The sequence below is a fragment of the Carcharhinus amblyrhynchos genome, chromosome 6 (genome assembly GCF_965287045.1).
Source record: "Carcharhinus amblyrhynchos chromosome 6, sCarAmb.v2.hapA, whole genome shotgun sequence".
Lineage (NCBI taxonomy): Eukaryota > Metazoa > Chordata > Chondrichthyes > Carcharhiniformes > Carcharhinidae > Carcharhinus > Carcharhinus amblyrhynchos.
This window is the reverse complement of record NC_137329.1, coordinates 127,490,014-127,506,075: the sequence shown is the minus strand read 5'-3', so window position 1 is coordinate 127,506,075 and position 16,062 is coordinate 127,490,014. Positions and strand designations below refer to the sequence as shown.

Sequence of the window (16,062 nt, the reverse complement as noted above, 5' to 3'; positions counted from 1 at the left end):
GTCTCTCCAGGGAAAAGAGTCCCAGCTCCCTCAACCTAACTTCATAAGGCATGCCTCCCAGTCCAGGCAACATCCTTGTAAATCTCCTCTGTACCCTCTCAATAGCTTCTACATCTTTCCTATAGTGAGGCGACCAGAACTGCGCACAATACTCTAAATGAGGCCTGACATTTGGCCTGACATATCTCACATTTGTCTGGATTAAACTCCACCTGCCATCTCTTCACCAAAGTCTCCAGCCGATCTATATCCTGTTGTATCCTCCGATGATCCTCATTGCTATCCACAATTCCACTGACTTTTGTATCGTCTGCAATCTTACTAATCAAACTAGTTACGTTTTCCTCCAAATCATTTATATATATTACAAACAGCAAAGGTCCCAGCACTGATCCCTGAGGAACGGCACTTGTCACAGCCCTCCATTCAGAAACGTACCCTTCCACTGCTACCCTCTGTCTTCTATAACCAAGTAAGAAGTCTCACAACACCAGGTTAAAGTCCAACTGGTTTATTTGTTAGTAAAAGCCACAAGCTTTTGGAACGCTGTTCCTTCATCAGGTGAGTGGAGAGTTCTGATCAGAAACAGGGCATATAAAGGCACCCAGTTTACAGAATACTGATTAGAATGTCAGTCTTTACAGCTAATCTGCTATTCAAGTCTTAAAGGTGCAGACAATGTGAGTGGAGAGAGCATTAAGCATAGGTTAAAGAGATGCGTATTGTCTCCAGCCAGGACAATAAGTGAGATTTTGCAAGTTCAAGCAAGTCATGGGGGCTACAGATAGTGTGACATGAACCCAAGATCCCGGTTGAGGCCATCCTCATGTGCAGAACTTGGCTATCAGTCTCTGCTCAGTGACTCTGCGCTGTCGTGTGTCGTGAAGGCTGCCTTGGAGAATGCTTACCCGAAGATCAGAGGCCGAATGCCTGTGACCGCTGAAGTGTTCGCCAACAGGAAGAGAACAGTCTTACCTGGTGATTGTCGAGCAGCGTTCATTCATCCGTTGTCGTAGCGTCTGCATGGTCCGAGCCAGTTCTGTATCCACCTTGCCAGCTCACCTCTGATCCCATGTGACTTCACCTTCTGTAATAACAGGTTCAAGGAGCTGTATAACCTGCTCCTGTTCCTGTGCAAGTAAGGATGAGTGATAAATGCTGGCCTTACTAGCAAACAACAACACTGAGAGTGTTTTTGTATTGTAAATTCTAGCCTGTATATCCCACCACTGCGTAGATGACGAGGGAAAGGTAAAATGGACCTTTTCAGGCTTTCTTTCTTAGTTGTACCAGAATATTGTGAAGTAATGACTTGTATTTACATTGATCATATCTACTTGAAATAGCTATGATTTCAAAGATTATTTATTGTCCATTAAGATGGAGAGAGATTCTTTGTAATATTCAATGTGCCTTATTTTGAAATGTTTTACAGCATTAGTACATTTACAAGGCTTTTCATAATTGGTAAACACAAAATTAGAATTGCCTCCAAAGCCATACTGAAAATTATGGCTATCAACTTCTTGAAGACTGATTTGCTTCATTGTATTTTATTGGAGCTAATAACCCGTCTGTTTGAACAGCAATGTTATCATTGTTTTTGGTTTCAGTGTGGATCCCACAAGACTATTGCTCACGTTTAATGTGTCAGTGAATCTTGGGGACAAGTACCACAAGAACACAGCGTTGCACTGGGCAGTGCTGGCTGGAAACACTACCGTGATCAGCTTGCTACTCGAGGCAGGGGCTAATGTCGATGCTCAGAATATCAAGGTGTGAGTTTCTATTTTATATTATCCATATAAAGTATGAGAACAGTTTACAATAGAGTTTATGGATTTCCGCAGCAAACGTGTAATGAAAATTGGCATTTCTTGTTTTCAGTAATATTGCAGCGTGCACTCATTTTTGTTTTCAATGGGACATGTTTTTTAAAGGTCTGTGGTGTCAGCGAAAGAGACATTTATCATGCACTTCGCAGTCTCAGGAATTTCCAAAGTACTTTGCAGCCAATGGAGCAATGAAGTGTAGTCACCGTTATAGGAAATGCAACAGCAAATCTGTGTGCAGCAAGATCTCATTAACAGCATTGAATTAAATCTAGCTCTGTTATAGCGATGTTGGTGAGGGGTAAATTTTGGGCCCAGGACAGAGGCTAATTCCTTTGCTTTTCTAGAGAGGTTCTGAGGGACTAGGTGAAACTTTGGGTGAGCATTTTCCATCCTTTCTGAAAATTGGTTAAGGAGGAGTGAAGAATTTTGCTTTTTGCAGACTTACTGGTACCAGACATGGTGGCACAGCGGTTAGCACTGCTGCCTCACAAACGCTAGGGATCCAGGTTCGATTCCCGACTTGAGTCACTGTCTGGATGGTGTTTGCATTTTCTCCCTGTGTCTGCGTGAGTTTCTGCTGGATGCTCCGGTTTCCTCCCACAGTCTGAAAGATGTCCTGCTTCGGTGCATTGGCCATGTTAAATTCTCCCCCAGTGTACTGAACAGGAGCCAGAGTGTGGCTACTAGAGGATTTTCACAGTCACTTCATTGCAGTGTTAATGTAAGCCTACTCATGACACTAATAAATAAACTTTAAAAACTTTAGATAGAATCCTGAACTGGGTTGCTAGTTGTAACTGAATTTCTTTTGTGTTAAAATGTTTGTAGTCTGCTACTTAACGAAGATTATACACCCTTTGTGTACATTAACACTGTTTGGCCTTTACTGTAAAGAAGATGGAATATAAAAGGAGGGAAGCCTTTTTACAACTGCAGAGGACATTGGTAAGATCAATTCTGAGGGGACCTGACAGGATACACATAGGGAGGATGTTATCCCTCATGGGGAATCCAAAACTAGGAAACACAGAATAGTCTACCATTTAAGACAAGAGATGAGGAATCATTTCTACAGGAGGTTGTTAGTCTTTGGAATTCACTTCCCTGGAGTGTTAGTGGAGGCAAAATCAGTAAATATACTCAAGGCTGAGTTAGAAAAATTTTTTGATCAAATGGAGTCAAAGTTTATGCACAGTAGGCAGATGTTTAGGCCACATTCAGAACAGCTCTGATCTTATTGAATGGCAGAGATGGGTCAACTGGCTTAATTCTATTTCTTATGACCTGAACTTTAGTTTTGTAGAAAATGAACAGGCATCAAGTTTACAATTCTGAAAAAGCAGTGTTCAACTCTTTCTTTCCACAGCTGCTGCCAGACCTGCTGAGTTTTTCCCGCACGTTTTCTATGTGAAATTTACAGCATGGGATGGGAAACACCAGTATTTGCTTCTACATTGTTTATTTTCACAGGGTGAAACGCCATTAGATCTTGCTAAACAGAGAAAAAATGTTTGGATGATTAACCATTTACAAGAAGCAAGACAAGCAAAAGGCTTTGACAGTCCTTCTTTCCTGAAAAGGCTGAAGGCTGACAAGGTGAGTGAGATAAAAAATACAAACATTTTTGCACCTTTCATGTCTTCAAGCTACCCCAAAGCACTGAACAGCCAATGAAATACTTTGGAGATATAGTTGTATTTTTTTTGAAAGTTCTAAATCCCCAACTGTCCTGAGACTATTTTAATGATGTAAAGTCAGAACAAGTTTGTTAATTTCTGAGATAAATTACGACAATGAACTCAGGCAGTGATGTATAGATTTTTTATGGGACATGGGCATTACTGGCTGGCCAACATTTATTGCTAGTTGCCCGAGGGCAATTGAGAGTCAACCACATTGCACACATTTAACATACATTGTATTGCCCATGTACTTGCATAGCACCTTCTAAACCCACGACTGTTACCATCTAGAAGGACAAGGGCAGCAGATATCTGGAAACCGCCACCACCTGGAGGTTCCCGTCCAAGTCCCTCATTATCCTGACTTGGAAACATATCGCTATTCAAAATCCTGGAACACCCTCCCTAACAGCACTGTGGGTGTATCAACACCACAACAGATTGCAGCGGTTCAAGAAAGCAGCTCAGCACACCTTCTCTAGGGTAACAAGACATGGGCAATAAACGCTGATCTAGCCAGCGACACTCACATCCCATGAATTAATAAAAAGTCAAGATCTTGACAGTGGAGCACACAGATGGTTTCTTTTGCACTTTTATTCTTCAAACCTTTCTCCCTCTCTCTTCCCCAAGCTTAGGGTTTACCAAGAATCTTTGCAGAGTGCCCCGCTGTTGAGGATGAGATTAGCTAATCCGCCTGGAAAGGGGGCCAAGTCGAGAACCTTCTGACCTGGGAAATTAAAGAAGTATTTGTTAATTGTGAAAGATATGAAGTGACATTTATTTCCCCCAGGTTTAATTTTCTTGATTTTGGAACTGGCTAATGTACCTCCACACATTTGGAAATTATATTGTTGGGTCGTCTTGGCATTTATTCAGCTGAACTTTGATCATTTAAAAATAATTATGATCAAGAAATATATGGAAGTGTAATTTATTCGTGCAATGACAATTAGCTTCAGTGTTTACAAAAGAAACTTGGCAAATTGTAAACCGGACAGATTGCGTGACAGATTTTTATATTGTCATTGGTGCATGCTGGAATTGGAAATACGATGCAGTTGTATTGTTTAAATTGCATTTTCTTGAAATACATTTTTTGCCTGGTGATATGAACAAATTTGGCATGAAATCAGTTGGATGCTTTCAACTGTTCATTCACTCCTGTGTTCATTACTGCACTCAGTATAAACCATTTTGGCTTTACTGAGTTTGGAGTTTATGTTGGAGAGTTTTGTTTCTTTTGGAACTGTGGTATAATTAGATTTTGCTGCCTTTTTTGGAACAGGAATTTCGTCAGAAGGTGATGCTGGGAACTCCATTTTTGGTGATCTGGTTGATGGGATTCATCGCTGACCTTGACATTGACTCATGGTTAATAAAGGGACTTATGTATGCTGGGGTCTGGGCAATGGTACAATTCCTTTCGAAGTAAGTGAATTACATGAAACTTGGCAACTGTTTGCTTTCTTTTGTGTTCGCCCCAAGCCTTCTGCATTTCTTAGGAAACCAATGCTGCTGTTCTTGAGCTCTGTATGATATTATTTCTGCTTCTTGATTTGATTACAGTCCTTCATAAATGTCAATTACAATGTGTACAACATATCCTTTGTGTCGAATTCCCCTGGAAAACACAGTAAATTATACTTTGAGACCAGTATTTGTGATGTGGTGTATATATCTACAGAGCTATTAGTAAATGCCCAGTTCCCGTGCATTATATATTTTTAAACACAGTATTAAAAGCATCACAGCTCAGATACTGCTCTCAGATTGTGGTGCAGGTAATGAAAATCTGCTGTTATGTATGCAGCCAAGTTTGAATATATCTAAGGAATTTGTGATCAGTGTGCGCCATCACATTTCTACCTCTCTTCAGCTCTAAAGAAGAGTCATATAGACTGAAAACATTAAATCTCTCTCTCTATGCAACTGCTGAGCTTTTTCAGCATCTTTTTAATTTTGTGTTTAGCTCACCTGCTTTCAGATAGTTGAGGGCAGTGCTGTTGATGTAGTGTACATGAGCTTCAAGAAGATGTTTGTTACAGTGCTGCGCAACAGACTTATGATCACTGAGCTCACAGAATAAAGGGGACAGCAGCAACATGGATACTAAATTGGCTGAGTGACAGGGAACTCAAAGGGTAAGCAGCTATTTGACTTGGACTGGAGGATAGTTGAGAGTAAAACTTCCTGATATATGTTCCTGATATAAAGCACTTGGATCTTCTTGTAGTTTCAAAATTTGTGGATGATGTGAATCTTGGAAGTATTGTGAACCATGAGAGTGATAGTGTAGAACTTAAAAAGAACATGGACAAGTTGGTGAAATAGCAGCTAAATTCATTTTGGTAGGGGGAGAGAGAGAAACTCTGTTTCCCAGTCTGATGTCCATCCCTTCTAAACTAAAACTCAGTCAGCAGCCAAACTGAAAATGAAACCCTGAGTTCACTGTGGGGAAAAACCATCCAAAACACATGACCTGCCAACCAGTCTTCCTCCCAACAATGCAGGGTTATAAAACAAATCCCAGAAAGTACCAGAGGCCCAGAGTAAAATAAAACATTTAAACCATTGAAGTAGCAATAAAAGAATTTCTTGCAGACAGCCCCAGCAACAATTAAATCAAAAGGCCAGCTTACAACTGCAGAGAACATGATTTTTAAAAACAATTCTTAAAGGTACACTAACATCACAACGCAAGCAGCATGCACTACTGGTGTTATTTCTCTTTCAGATCTTTCTTTGATCACTCCATGCACAGTGCACTTCCTCTTGGAATCTACCTGGCAACAAAATTCTGGATGTATGCTACTTGGTTCTTCTGGCTGTGGACTGATATCCTTTTAGAAGTCTGTTTGATCATTACTTTCTTGTGAGTTCATTTCCTGGGACATGTCGGAGGGAGGTGGGATGTTGTGGTGGTGGTGGCTCTGAAAGCTCCGGTCCAATTGGGAAGGTGCATTTATCCAAATGATTTGGGTTTAATGTTCTGTCCAGTGTCATGACCATTTGGTTAAATGGTGAAGGTGTGATCTTGTCCTGGTCCCTGCCCTAGGATCTGCTTACACTCTCTTTATAATCAACTAACTTCGCAGAGACTGAGAATTAATTTTTGTCTGTAACCGTGGGATGTTGATATCAACAAGTTTGAAATGACTGGCTGGAACTGTATTGTACACATGGGAAGCTAATATTATGGAACTAGTCATTGTAAAACTTCATTGTATTAGAAAGGAAGCATAAATTTTACAGCTCCAAATTTTGGTTCCTTAACACCAAAAAACATCTTCCTGTTCTGTCTGTTCACCTCCCATTTCTTGTCAATAGCGTCGGACTGTTTTACAATTTTGGAAAGTCATGGAAATCGGATCCTGGAGTCATCAAAGCCACAGAAGAACAAAAGAAGAAGGTAAAAAGGAGATGATGGTTTGCAGTTTCTACACTTTTAAATCCTACATTATGATCCATGCAAGGACTGTTAAGAGTCAACACCTAGTCACTCTAAAGGTGGCCCACACTTTCTTCACTGGCCATGCAGTTGAATAATGCACGTCGTCAATTCCTGGAATTCAGATCCTGTTAAAAAGCAGTATGAATTAAACTGGACCACGCACTAAACCCAACCTTGTTTAGAAGTAGATTCCATTTCAAAGCAACTTTATATTTAGTGTTGGGTCACAATAACATCAATATTTCACTTGGTTCATTCTCTTTGTCTGCTGATAATTGCAATTGAACTCGCAAAAGTGAACAGAGACCTTTCTTATTTCAATTCTGTTTTATTTAAGCAGCTATGTTAATTCATATTTAAAAGTTATCAAGCTAACCTTGGAAATACTGCAAGTATTTAAGCAACTTTTCAATGTTTTGGCAATTATTTTAAAAAAATTACCTGATTCACCTAATTGAAAAGATGGCCTTTGCATCTTCATTCATTGCTTGGCTGCCTCCCCAGCTGGACTATAAACTAATCCTTGTATTGAGGCAGGAGCATTCTGCTCTGTCATTCAGTATCGTTCGTTGCCAGTGTTTCAAGGGGAGGCGATGGTCTAGTCGTATTAATTCAGAAACTCAGCTAACGTTTTGAGGACTTGAATCCTGCCGCAGCAGATGGTGGAATTTGAATTCAATTAAAAAAAACTGGAATTAAGAATCTACTGATGACCATGAAACCATTGTCGATTGTTGTACAAACCCATCTGGTTCACTGATGTCCTTTAGGGAAGGAAATCTGCCATCCTTACCTGGTCTGGCCTACATGTGTCATGGAGTCATCGAGCTTTACAGCATGGAAACAGGCCCTTAGGCCCAACTTGTCCATGCAACCTTTTTTGAAAAAAATCCTTAAGCTAATCCCAATTGCCTGCATTTGGCCCATTTCCCTCTATACCCATCTTACCCATGTAACTATCTAAATGCTTTTTAAAGACAAATGTGTACCTGCCTCTACTACTGGCAGCTTGTTCCAGACACTCACCACTCTGTGTAAAAAAATTGCCCCCCCTGGACACTTTTGTATCTCTCCCCTCTCACCTTAAACCTATGCCCTCTAGTTTTAGACTCCCCTACCTTTAGGAAAAGGTATTGGCTATCTAGCTGATCTGTGCCCCTCATTACTTTATAGACCTCTATAAGACCACCCCTCAGCCTCCTACACTCCAGAGGAAAAAGTCCCAGTCTATCCAGACTCTCTCTATAACTCAATCCATCAAGTCCTGGTAGCATCCAATAAATCTTTTCTGCACTCTTTCTAGTTTAATAATATCCTTTCTATAATAGGGTGACCAGAACTGTACACAGTATTCCAAGTGTGGCCTTACCAATGTCTTGTACAACTTCAACAAGACGTCTCAACTCCTGTATTCAGTGTTCTGACCGATGAAACCAAGCATGCCGAATGCCTTCTTCACCACTCTGTCCACCTGTGACTCCATTTTCAAGGAGCTATGAACCCCTAGATCTCTTTATTCCATTACTCTCCCCAATGCCCTACCATTAACTGAGTAATTCCTGCCCTGATTCAATCTACCAAAACACATCACCTCGCATTTGTCTAAATTAAACTCCATCTGCCATTCATCAGCCCACTGTCCCAATTGATCAAGATCCCATTACAATTGGAGATAACCTTCTTCACTGTCCACTATGCCACCAAACTTGGTTGCATCTGCAAACTTACCAACCATGCCTCCTATATTCTCTCCAAATCATTAATATAAATGACAAATTAACAGTGGACCCAGCACTGATCTCTGAGGCATACCACTGGTCACAGGCCTCCAATTTGAAAAAGAACGTATCCATTTACATACCTCACCCTGGATCCTATGAGATTTAACCTTTTGCAACAACCTACCATGCGGTACCTTGTCAAAGGCCTTGCTAAAGTCCATGTAGACAACATCAACTGCACCGCCCTCATCTACCTTCTAGGTTAGTCTTTCAAAAAATTCAGCTAAATTTGTGAGACATGATTTTCCACTCAGAAAGCCATGCTGACCGTCTCTAATCATTCCTTACATCTCGAAATGCCTGTAGATCCTGTGTCTCAAAATACCTTCCAACAATTTACCCAGCGCAGATGTGAGGCTCATTGGCCTGTAGTCCATTGGCTTTTCCCTGCACCCCTTTTTACACAAAGGCACAACATTTGCCGCTCTCCAATCTTCAGGCACCTCACCTGTGACTGTCGATGATTCAAATATCTCGGCTGGGGACCCGTAATTTCCTCCCTAGCCCCCTGGGATACACCACCTGGTCCTGGGGATTTATCTACCTTGACATGCTTTAAGACTTCCAGTACCACCTCCTCTGTAATATGTGACTCCATATCCACAGCAAAGTAGTTGACTCTGAACGATTCTTTGAAATGGTCTAGCAAGCCACTTAGCTCAAGGAAAATGAGGGATGGGCAATGAATGCTGGCCTTACCAGTGACACCTACATTCCATGAACAAATTTAAAAAAAAACATAAAGCTGAAGTTCCAGCTGCCTCTATTGCACCATTTGAAGAAGAGTGGGGGAGTTTTTCCCCATGTTTATCCATCAACCAACATAACTAAAAAAGCAAATTACTGCAGTTGCTGGAACCTGAAACAAAAACAAAGTGCTGGAAAATCTCAGCAGGTCTGACAGAGTTTGTGGAGAGAGAAAAGAGCCAATGTTTCGAGTCTGTCAGAGCTTTAAAAAAAGTGTTGTCCAATCATTATCACATTTGTGGTTGTGGGATCTTTGTGTGCACAAATTTGTGACACATTCCCTCTATCACAACAGTGCCTGCAGCTCAAAAACATCCCATTGACAGTTTAATCTGAGAAGCAAAGGTGTCACCCTCACCACCGACTTCTTGCTGGAATGCCAATCTTTCTGAAAGGTCTTGTATTGGAATATAGCAGCAGGTTTTCTTAGAAGCTCCTCGAATGTTTGGCCTGTGAAGGGGCTATGAAATTATTGAGTGTTTTCATTCGTGAGCATCATGAGCATTGATGAAATAGTCCAGAAAGAGATTATACAGCCCAACAGGACCATGCCAGGTTCTGAGCTCCGCATGAACCTGCTCCCTTCCCCTGTTCATCTATTTTCACCATATCCTTCTATTCCTTTGTGTGTTTATCGAACACAGGTCTGTGATCGACAATCCTGTTAGTTAATTAAAATTTTGTGCTTTAATAAATCTTATAACTTGCACGTTCTAGTTGGGTTAGAGGATCTTTCAGTCAGTAATCTCTCTTACCTTGGGTGTATTGTTGGCACAAGTGTATAGCTGTCAAAGTAACCACCTTCAATTGAAATTTTGCTCAAATGAAAGTAAGGTTTTAGCTCCTCCCTATGGCTGTATTTGGTATTATTTCAGCCACTGGACTTCATGGTCTATTCAACCTGTTATGTCCATGATGGTAATCTGAAATTCCTCATTGCTGGAACTATTTTTGTAAATCTATCTACCACCAGTCAAATGTTTAGTTTAAATTATTTATTAGTGTTACAAGTAGGCTTACGTTAACACTGCAGTGAAGTTACTGTGAAAATCCCCTCATCGCCACACTCCGGCTCCTGTTCAGGTACACTGAGAGAGAATTTAGCATTACAAATGCACCTAAGCAGCATGTGTTTTGAACTGTGAGATGGAACCAGAGCACCCAGTGGAAACCCACACAAACACGGGGAGAGTGTGCAAACTCCACACAATGACCCAAACTGGGAATCAAACCCGGGTCCCTGTGAGGCAGCAGTGCTAACCACTGTGCCACCGTGAATGCTTTCACAACATTGCTGCAGTATTGTACCTGTGTTATACTCCATCTGCCATGTTCTTGCCCATTCACTTTGCCTGTCCAAATTCCCTTGAAGTCTCTTTGTATCCTCACAACTCACTTTCCCATCTAGTTTTGTGTCAGTCATAAACTTAGAAATATTACAATTGGTCCCCAAAGACAAATGATTGATATAGATTTGTGAACAGCGAGGGCCCAAGTACCAATTCCTGCTCCCACTAGTCATAGCCTGCCAACTTGCTAACACTAATCCCAACCCTAACCTGTTTAGTCCTACTGTTATCTATGCATTAACCAATCCTCAGTCCACATCCGTATATTACTTCCTGTCCAAAGTGCTCTAGCTTTGCGAATGAACCTCCATATGGGATTTTATCAGAAACCTTCTGAAAATCCCAACACATGATATTCACTGGTTCTCTTCTATCTACCCTGCTGTTAACATCTTCAAAGTTCAACGAATTACTCAAACATAATTTCTTTTTCTTAAAACCGTGTTAATGCTGCCTAATCCTCCCATTATTTTCCAAGTGTCTGGTTCTCACATCCTTTGTAATAGATTTTAGTATTTTCCCTAATCCTGATGTCAGACCAACAGGTCCTTATTTCGTCTCACTCCTTTCTTATCTGCTATCTTCTGAACTGCAGGCACTGGTCCAGAACCCATTGAGTTTTAAATGATGATCACCAATGCATCGACTATATCTACAGCCACCTTTACAACACTCTGAGATCAACAGGCCGTGGGGATTTAACAACTTTCGGCCCCATTAATTTCTGCACAAAAACTTTTTTACTCGTACTAATTTCTTTCATTCCTCATTCCTGCTATTCCCTTGGTTCTCTATTATTTCTGGGATATTCTTGTGTCTTCCCCCATAAAGGCAGATTATTTGTTTCAGTCAAATCACCTTTCATTCTTCTAAACACTATTTGAATATAGACCCAATTTGCTCAACCTTTCCTCGTAAGATAGTCCCTTCATTTGTCTCCCACACAATTGAATTAGGATGGCAGAAAAAATATTTTTTCAAATACTTTGGATGTCAAAAGTTGCAGCGGGACATAGATAGGATGCAAGACTGGGCGGAGAAGTGGCAGATGGACTTCAACGCAGATAAATGTGTAGTGGTCCATTTTGGCAGGACCAATGGGATGAAGGAATACAATATCAAGGATAGGAGTCTTAGCTGTGTTGAAGAGCAGAGAGATCTTGGGGTCTGGGTCCATAGGACTCTTAAATCGGCCTCACAGGTGGAGGATGTGGTCAAGAAGGCGTATGGTGTACTGGCCTTCATTAATCGAGGGATTGAGTTTAGGAGTTGGGAGGTAATGCTGCAACTTTATAAGACTCTTGTCAGACCCCACTTGGAGTACTGTGTGCAGTTCTGGTCACCTCACTACAGGAAGGACATGGAAGCTATTGAAAGGGTGCAGAGGAGATTTACAAGGATGTTGCCTGGATTAGGAGGCAAGCCTTATGAAGATAGGTTGAGGGAACTGGGACTCTTCTCCCTGGAGAGACGAAGGTTGAGAGGTGACCTGATAGAGGTTTATAAAATGTTGAGAGGAATAGATTGGGTGGATTCTCGGAGGCTATTTCCCAGGGCTGAAATGGTCGCTACGAGAGGACACAGGTTTAAGGTGCTGGGGAGCAGGTACAGAGGAGATGTTAGGGGTAAGTTTTTCACTCAGAGGATGGTGAGTGAATGGAATCGGCTGCCGTCGGTGGTGGTGGAGGCGAACTCGCTGGGGTCTTTTAAAAGACTTCTGGATGAGTATATGGGATCCAGTGGGATTGGGGGTTATAGATAGGCCTATGGCTTAGTAGGTATAGAAGTGATCAGTGCAACTAGCGGGCCGAAGGGCGTGTTTGTGCTGTAGTGTTCTATGTTCTATGTTTCCCATTGCTACCTCTAATTCCCCTGCCCTACTCTGCACACTTCCAACTCTGGCCTCCTGCGCATCATGATGTGGAGATGTCGGCGTTGGACTGGGGTAAACACAGTAAGAAGTCTCACAACACCAGGTTAAAGTCCAACAGGTTTATTTGATTGCAAAAGCCACTAGCTTTCAGAGCACTTGCTGCTCCTTCGTCAGGTGAGTGGGAGTTCTATTCACAAACAGGGCATATAAAAACTAATTTACAAAATAATGTTTGGAATGTGAGTCTTCACAGGTAATCAAGTCTCAAAGGTACAGACAATGTGAGTAGAGAGAGGGTTAAGCACAAAGGAAGAACAAAGAACAAAATCAGCCCGGGAAACAGGCCCTTCGGCCCAACGAGCCCGCACCGCCATCTCGACACCACCAGTCCACCTCTCTACCCATGACCCCTATCTAATGTTTTATGGCCATCCAGATTGAGGGAAACTGATTTAGGGACAATTTATTCCTGCCAGTCAGCCTAAGAGCACATCTTTGGGGTGTGGGAGGAAACCGGAGCACCCGGAGAAAACCCACGCAAGCACGGGGAGAATGCGCAAACTCCCACAGACACCGGCCCAAATCCATGTGTCTGCACAGCAATCAGCAATAGTCACTGAGCTGTCGTCTTGCCCAGTATCTTGTCCAGTTTAGGCACACACTAACGACATGAAGCACTAGGCCAATCTCGAACAACTAAGAGCAGCCCCAGTACGACCCATCGCGTGTATGCCCCTCGTTGGACACGAGGTGGACCGACACAGGTTAAAGAGATGTGTATTGTCTCCTGACTGGACAGTTAGTGAGATTTTGCAAGTCCAGGCAAGTCATGGGGGTTACAGATAGTGTGACATGAACCCAAGATCCCGGTTGAGGCCATCCTCGTGTGCGGAACTTGGCTATCAGTCTCTGCTCAGCGACTCTGCGTTGTTGTGTGTCATGAAGGCTGCCTTGGAGAACGCTTATCCGAAGATCAGAGGCTGAATGCCCGTGACCGCTGAAGTGTTCGCCAGCAGGAAGGGAACAGTCTTGCCTGGTGATTGTCGAGCGGTGTTCATTCATTCGCTGTCATAGTGTCCGCATGGTCTCCCCAATGTACCTTGCTTTGGGACATCCTTCCCTGCAGTGTATGTCCCAAGGCATGGTACACCGGGGAGACCATGCAGACGCTACAACAGCAGATGAATGAACACCGCTCGACAATCACCAGGCAAGACTGTTCTCTTCCTATGGGAGAACACTTCAGCAGTCACGGGCATTCAGCCTCTGATCTTCGGATAAGCGTTCTCCAAGGTGGCCTTCACGACACACGACAGCGCAGAACCGCTGAGCAGAGACGGATAGCCAAGTTCTGCACACGTGAGGATGGCCTCAACCAGGATCTTGGGTTCATGTCACACTATCTGTAACCCCATGACTTGCCTGGGTTTGCAAAATCTCACAAACTGTCCTGTCTGGAGACAATACATATCTCTTTAACGTGTGCTTAACCCTCTGTCCATTCACATTGTCTGTACCTTTGAGACTTAATTACCTGTAAAGACTCGCATTCCAACCATTATTTTGTGAATTGAGTTTGTGCCTTTATATGCCCTGTTGTGAACAGAATGCCCACTCACCTGATGAAGGAGCAGCAAGTGCTCCGAAAGCTTGTGGCTTTTGCTATCAAATAAACCTGTTGGACTTCAACCTGGTGTTGTGAGACTCCTGTACATTCTCAACTTGGGTAGCATCAGCTGTGTTAGCTGTGGCTTTAGCTGCCTCTGCTGTATACTCCACCCTAAACTCTTCCCTTCTCCCACTTCCCCTGAGGTACTGCTTAATTAAAACCTATCTTTTTAACTAAGCATTTGTCTCCTCTGACTCAGATTCTGTTTTCGTCTGATTATCTTTGTGTGAAGTATCCTCTGACATTTTACTGCTTTAAAAGGTGCTGTATATATCAAAGTTGTTCTTGAACTGGTTCAGCTGTTGGGTTATATGTCATGACTAGTTTGGAGTTCAAGCGTTGAGTGAGACATTACTTATTTTTGCTGTTTATTGTATTACAGACAATAGTGGAACTTGCTGAATCTGGGCACTTGGATCTTAGTATATTTTGCAGCACTTGTTTGGTAAGATACAACCTGCTTTTTCATTTAGTTTTTCTGTTCCATTCTTCAGTTGCTTTTCTCCACCCTAGCCTAAAATGCTCACTGGGGTCTAAAACTAAGCTGAACTAGTATGTCATACAGTTTACAAAAGTATAATTGCTTTATCAGTTGTGTAATCTAAATAAACAATTAAATTGCTGATAGCTCAAGTTTTTACATATTTTGTTTAATTCTGACATTTTAAATGGGAAATCAGCTGCATATTAAATGTGTTTGTGTTTGAATTGAAACATTTTAAACTATTACTCATAGAACTAGATAACTAGCTGATCCTTATCAGATCAGATATGAGTGTCAGAGAAAATACTGTGGATGCTGGAAAACTGAAATAAATTGTGTAATTGGCTTGGGCTCTATTCATGTACTCGTGCCCTGTTCCAAACCAGTGCTTCCCTCCTGAGAATGCTTTCACTATTGTGCCCAAGGCTTGGGTTGTTTGCTTAATCTTTAAGGCACAAAGATTGGGACAAAGGACAGTGCATACAGCAACAACATAGTGGGTGTGTTACTATACTAAATGAGAGGCCCTGACTAAATGCTGCAGAGACAAGATATCAGAAGTTCAAATTCCAGCATGGCATTGAGAGGAATTTAAACTCAGTCAATTAATAAGCACACCAACATAGAAAAGAGGAGCAGAAGTAGGCCATTCAGCCCTTTGAGCCTGCTCTGCCATTCAGTATGATCATGGCTGATCCTCTGTCTGAATGCCACATTACCACACACGTCAGACATGATTTCCCCTTAACGAAATTGTGCTGCGCCTGCTCTATCAAACAATTCTCCTCAGGAGAAAATAGCGAGGCATCTTGAGGAGAATTATTTGGTAGAGCAGACGCAGCACGGTTTCGTTAAGGGGAAATCGTGTCTGACGAATTTATTGGAATTCTATGAGGATGTGTTTAGGGCGGTGGATAGAGGAGAGCCGGTGGATGTGGTGTTTCTTGATTTTCAGAAGGCGTTTGATAAGGTGCCGCACAAGAGGTTGTTACAGAAGATCAGGGGACATGGAGTTGGGGGTAGGGTGTTAGTGTGGATAGGGGATTAGCTGTCAAATAGGAGGCAGAGAGTGGGGGTCAATGGATGCTATTCGGATTGGCGGTTGGTGACTAGTGGAGTGCCCCAGGGATCGGTGCTGGGGCCTCAGCTCTTTACCATTTATATAGATGATCTGGAGGAGGGAACCGA

At 42.2% G+C, this 16,062-nt stretch overlaps 1 protein-coding gene across 2 annotated transcripts in view; it reads left to right on the top strand.

Moving 5' to 3' along the window:
• Positions 1 to 16,062, top strand: part of zdhhc17 (zDHHC palmitoyltransferase 17) — a 142,775-nt gene that overhangs the window by 107,700 nt on the left and 19,013 nt on the right. The window contains exons 7-12 of one of the 2 annotated variants that reach the window (XM_080191446.1): positions 1,614 to 1,776; positions 3,306 to 3,431; positions 4,806 to 4,948; positions 6,255 to 6,357; positions 6,807 to 6,929; positions 14,773 to 14,835. In XM_080191446.1, the coding sequence (XP_080047572.1) occupies positions 1,614 to 1,776; positions 3,306 to 3,431; positions 4,806 to 4,948; positions 6,255 to 6,357; positions 6,807 to 6,929; positions 14,773 to 14,835 (721 nt within the window). The remainder of the gene's footprint in view (positions 1 to 1,613; positions 1,777 to 3,305; positions 3,432 to 4,805; positions 4,949 to 6,254; positions 6,358 to 6,806; positions 6,930 to 14,772; positions 14,836 to 16,062) is intronic. The other variant, XM_080191447.1, reaches the window with a different exon arrangement.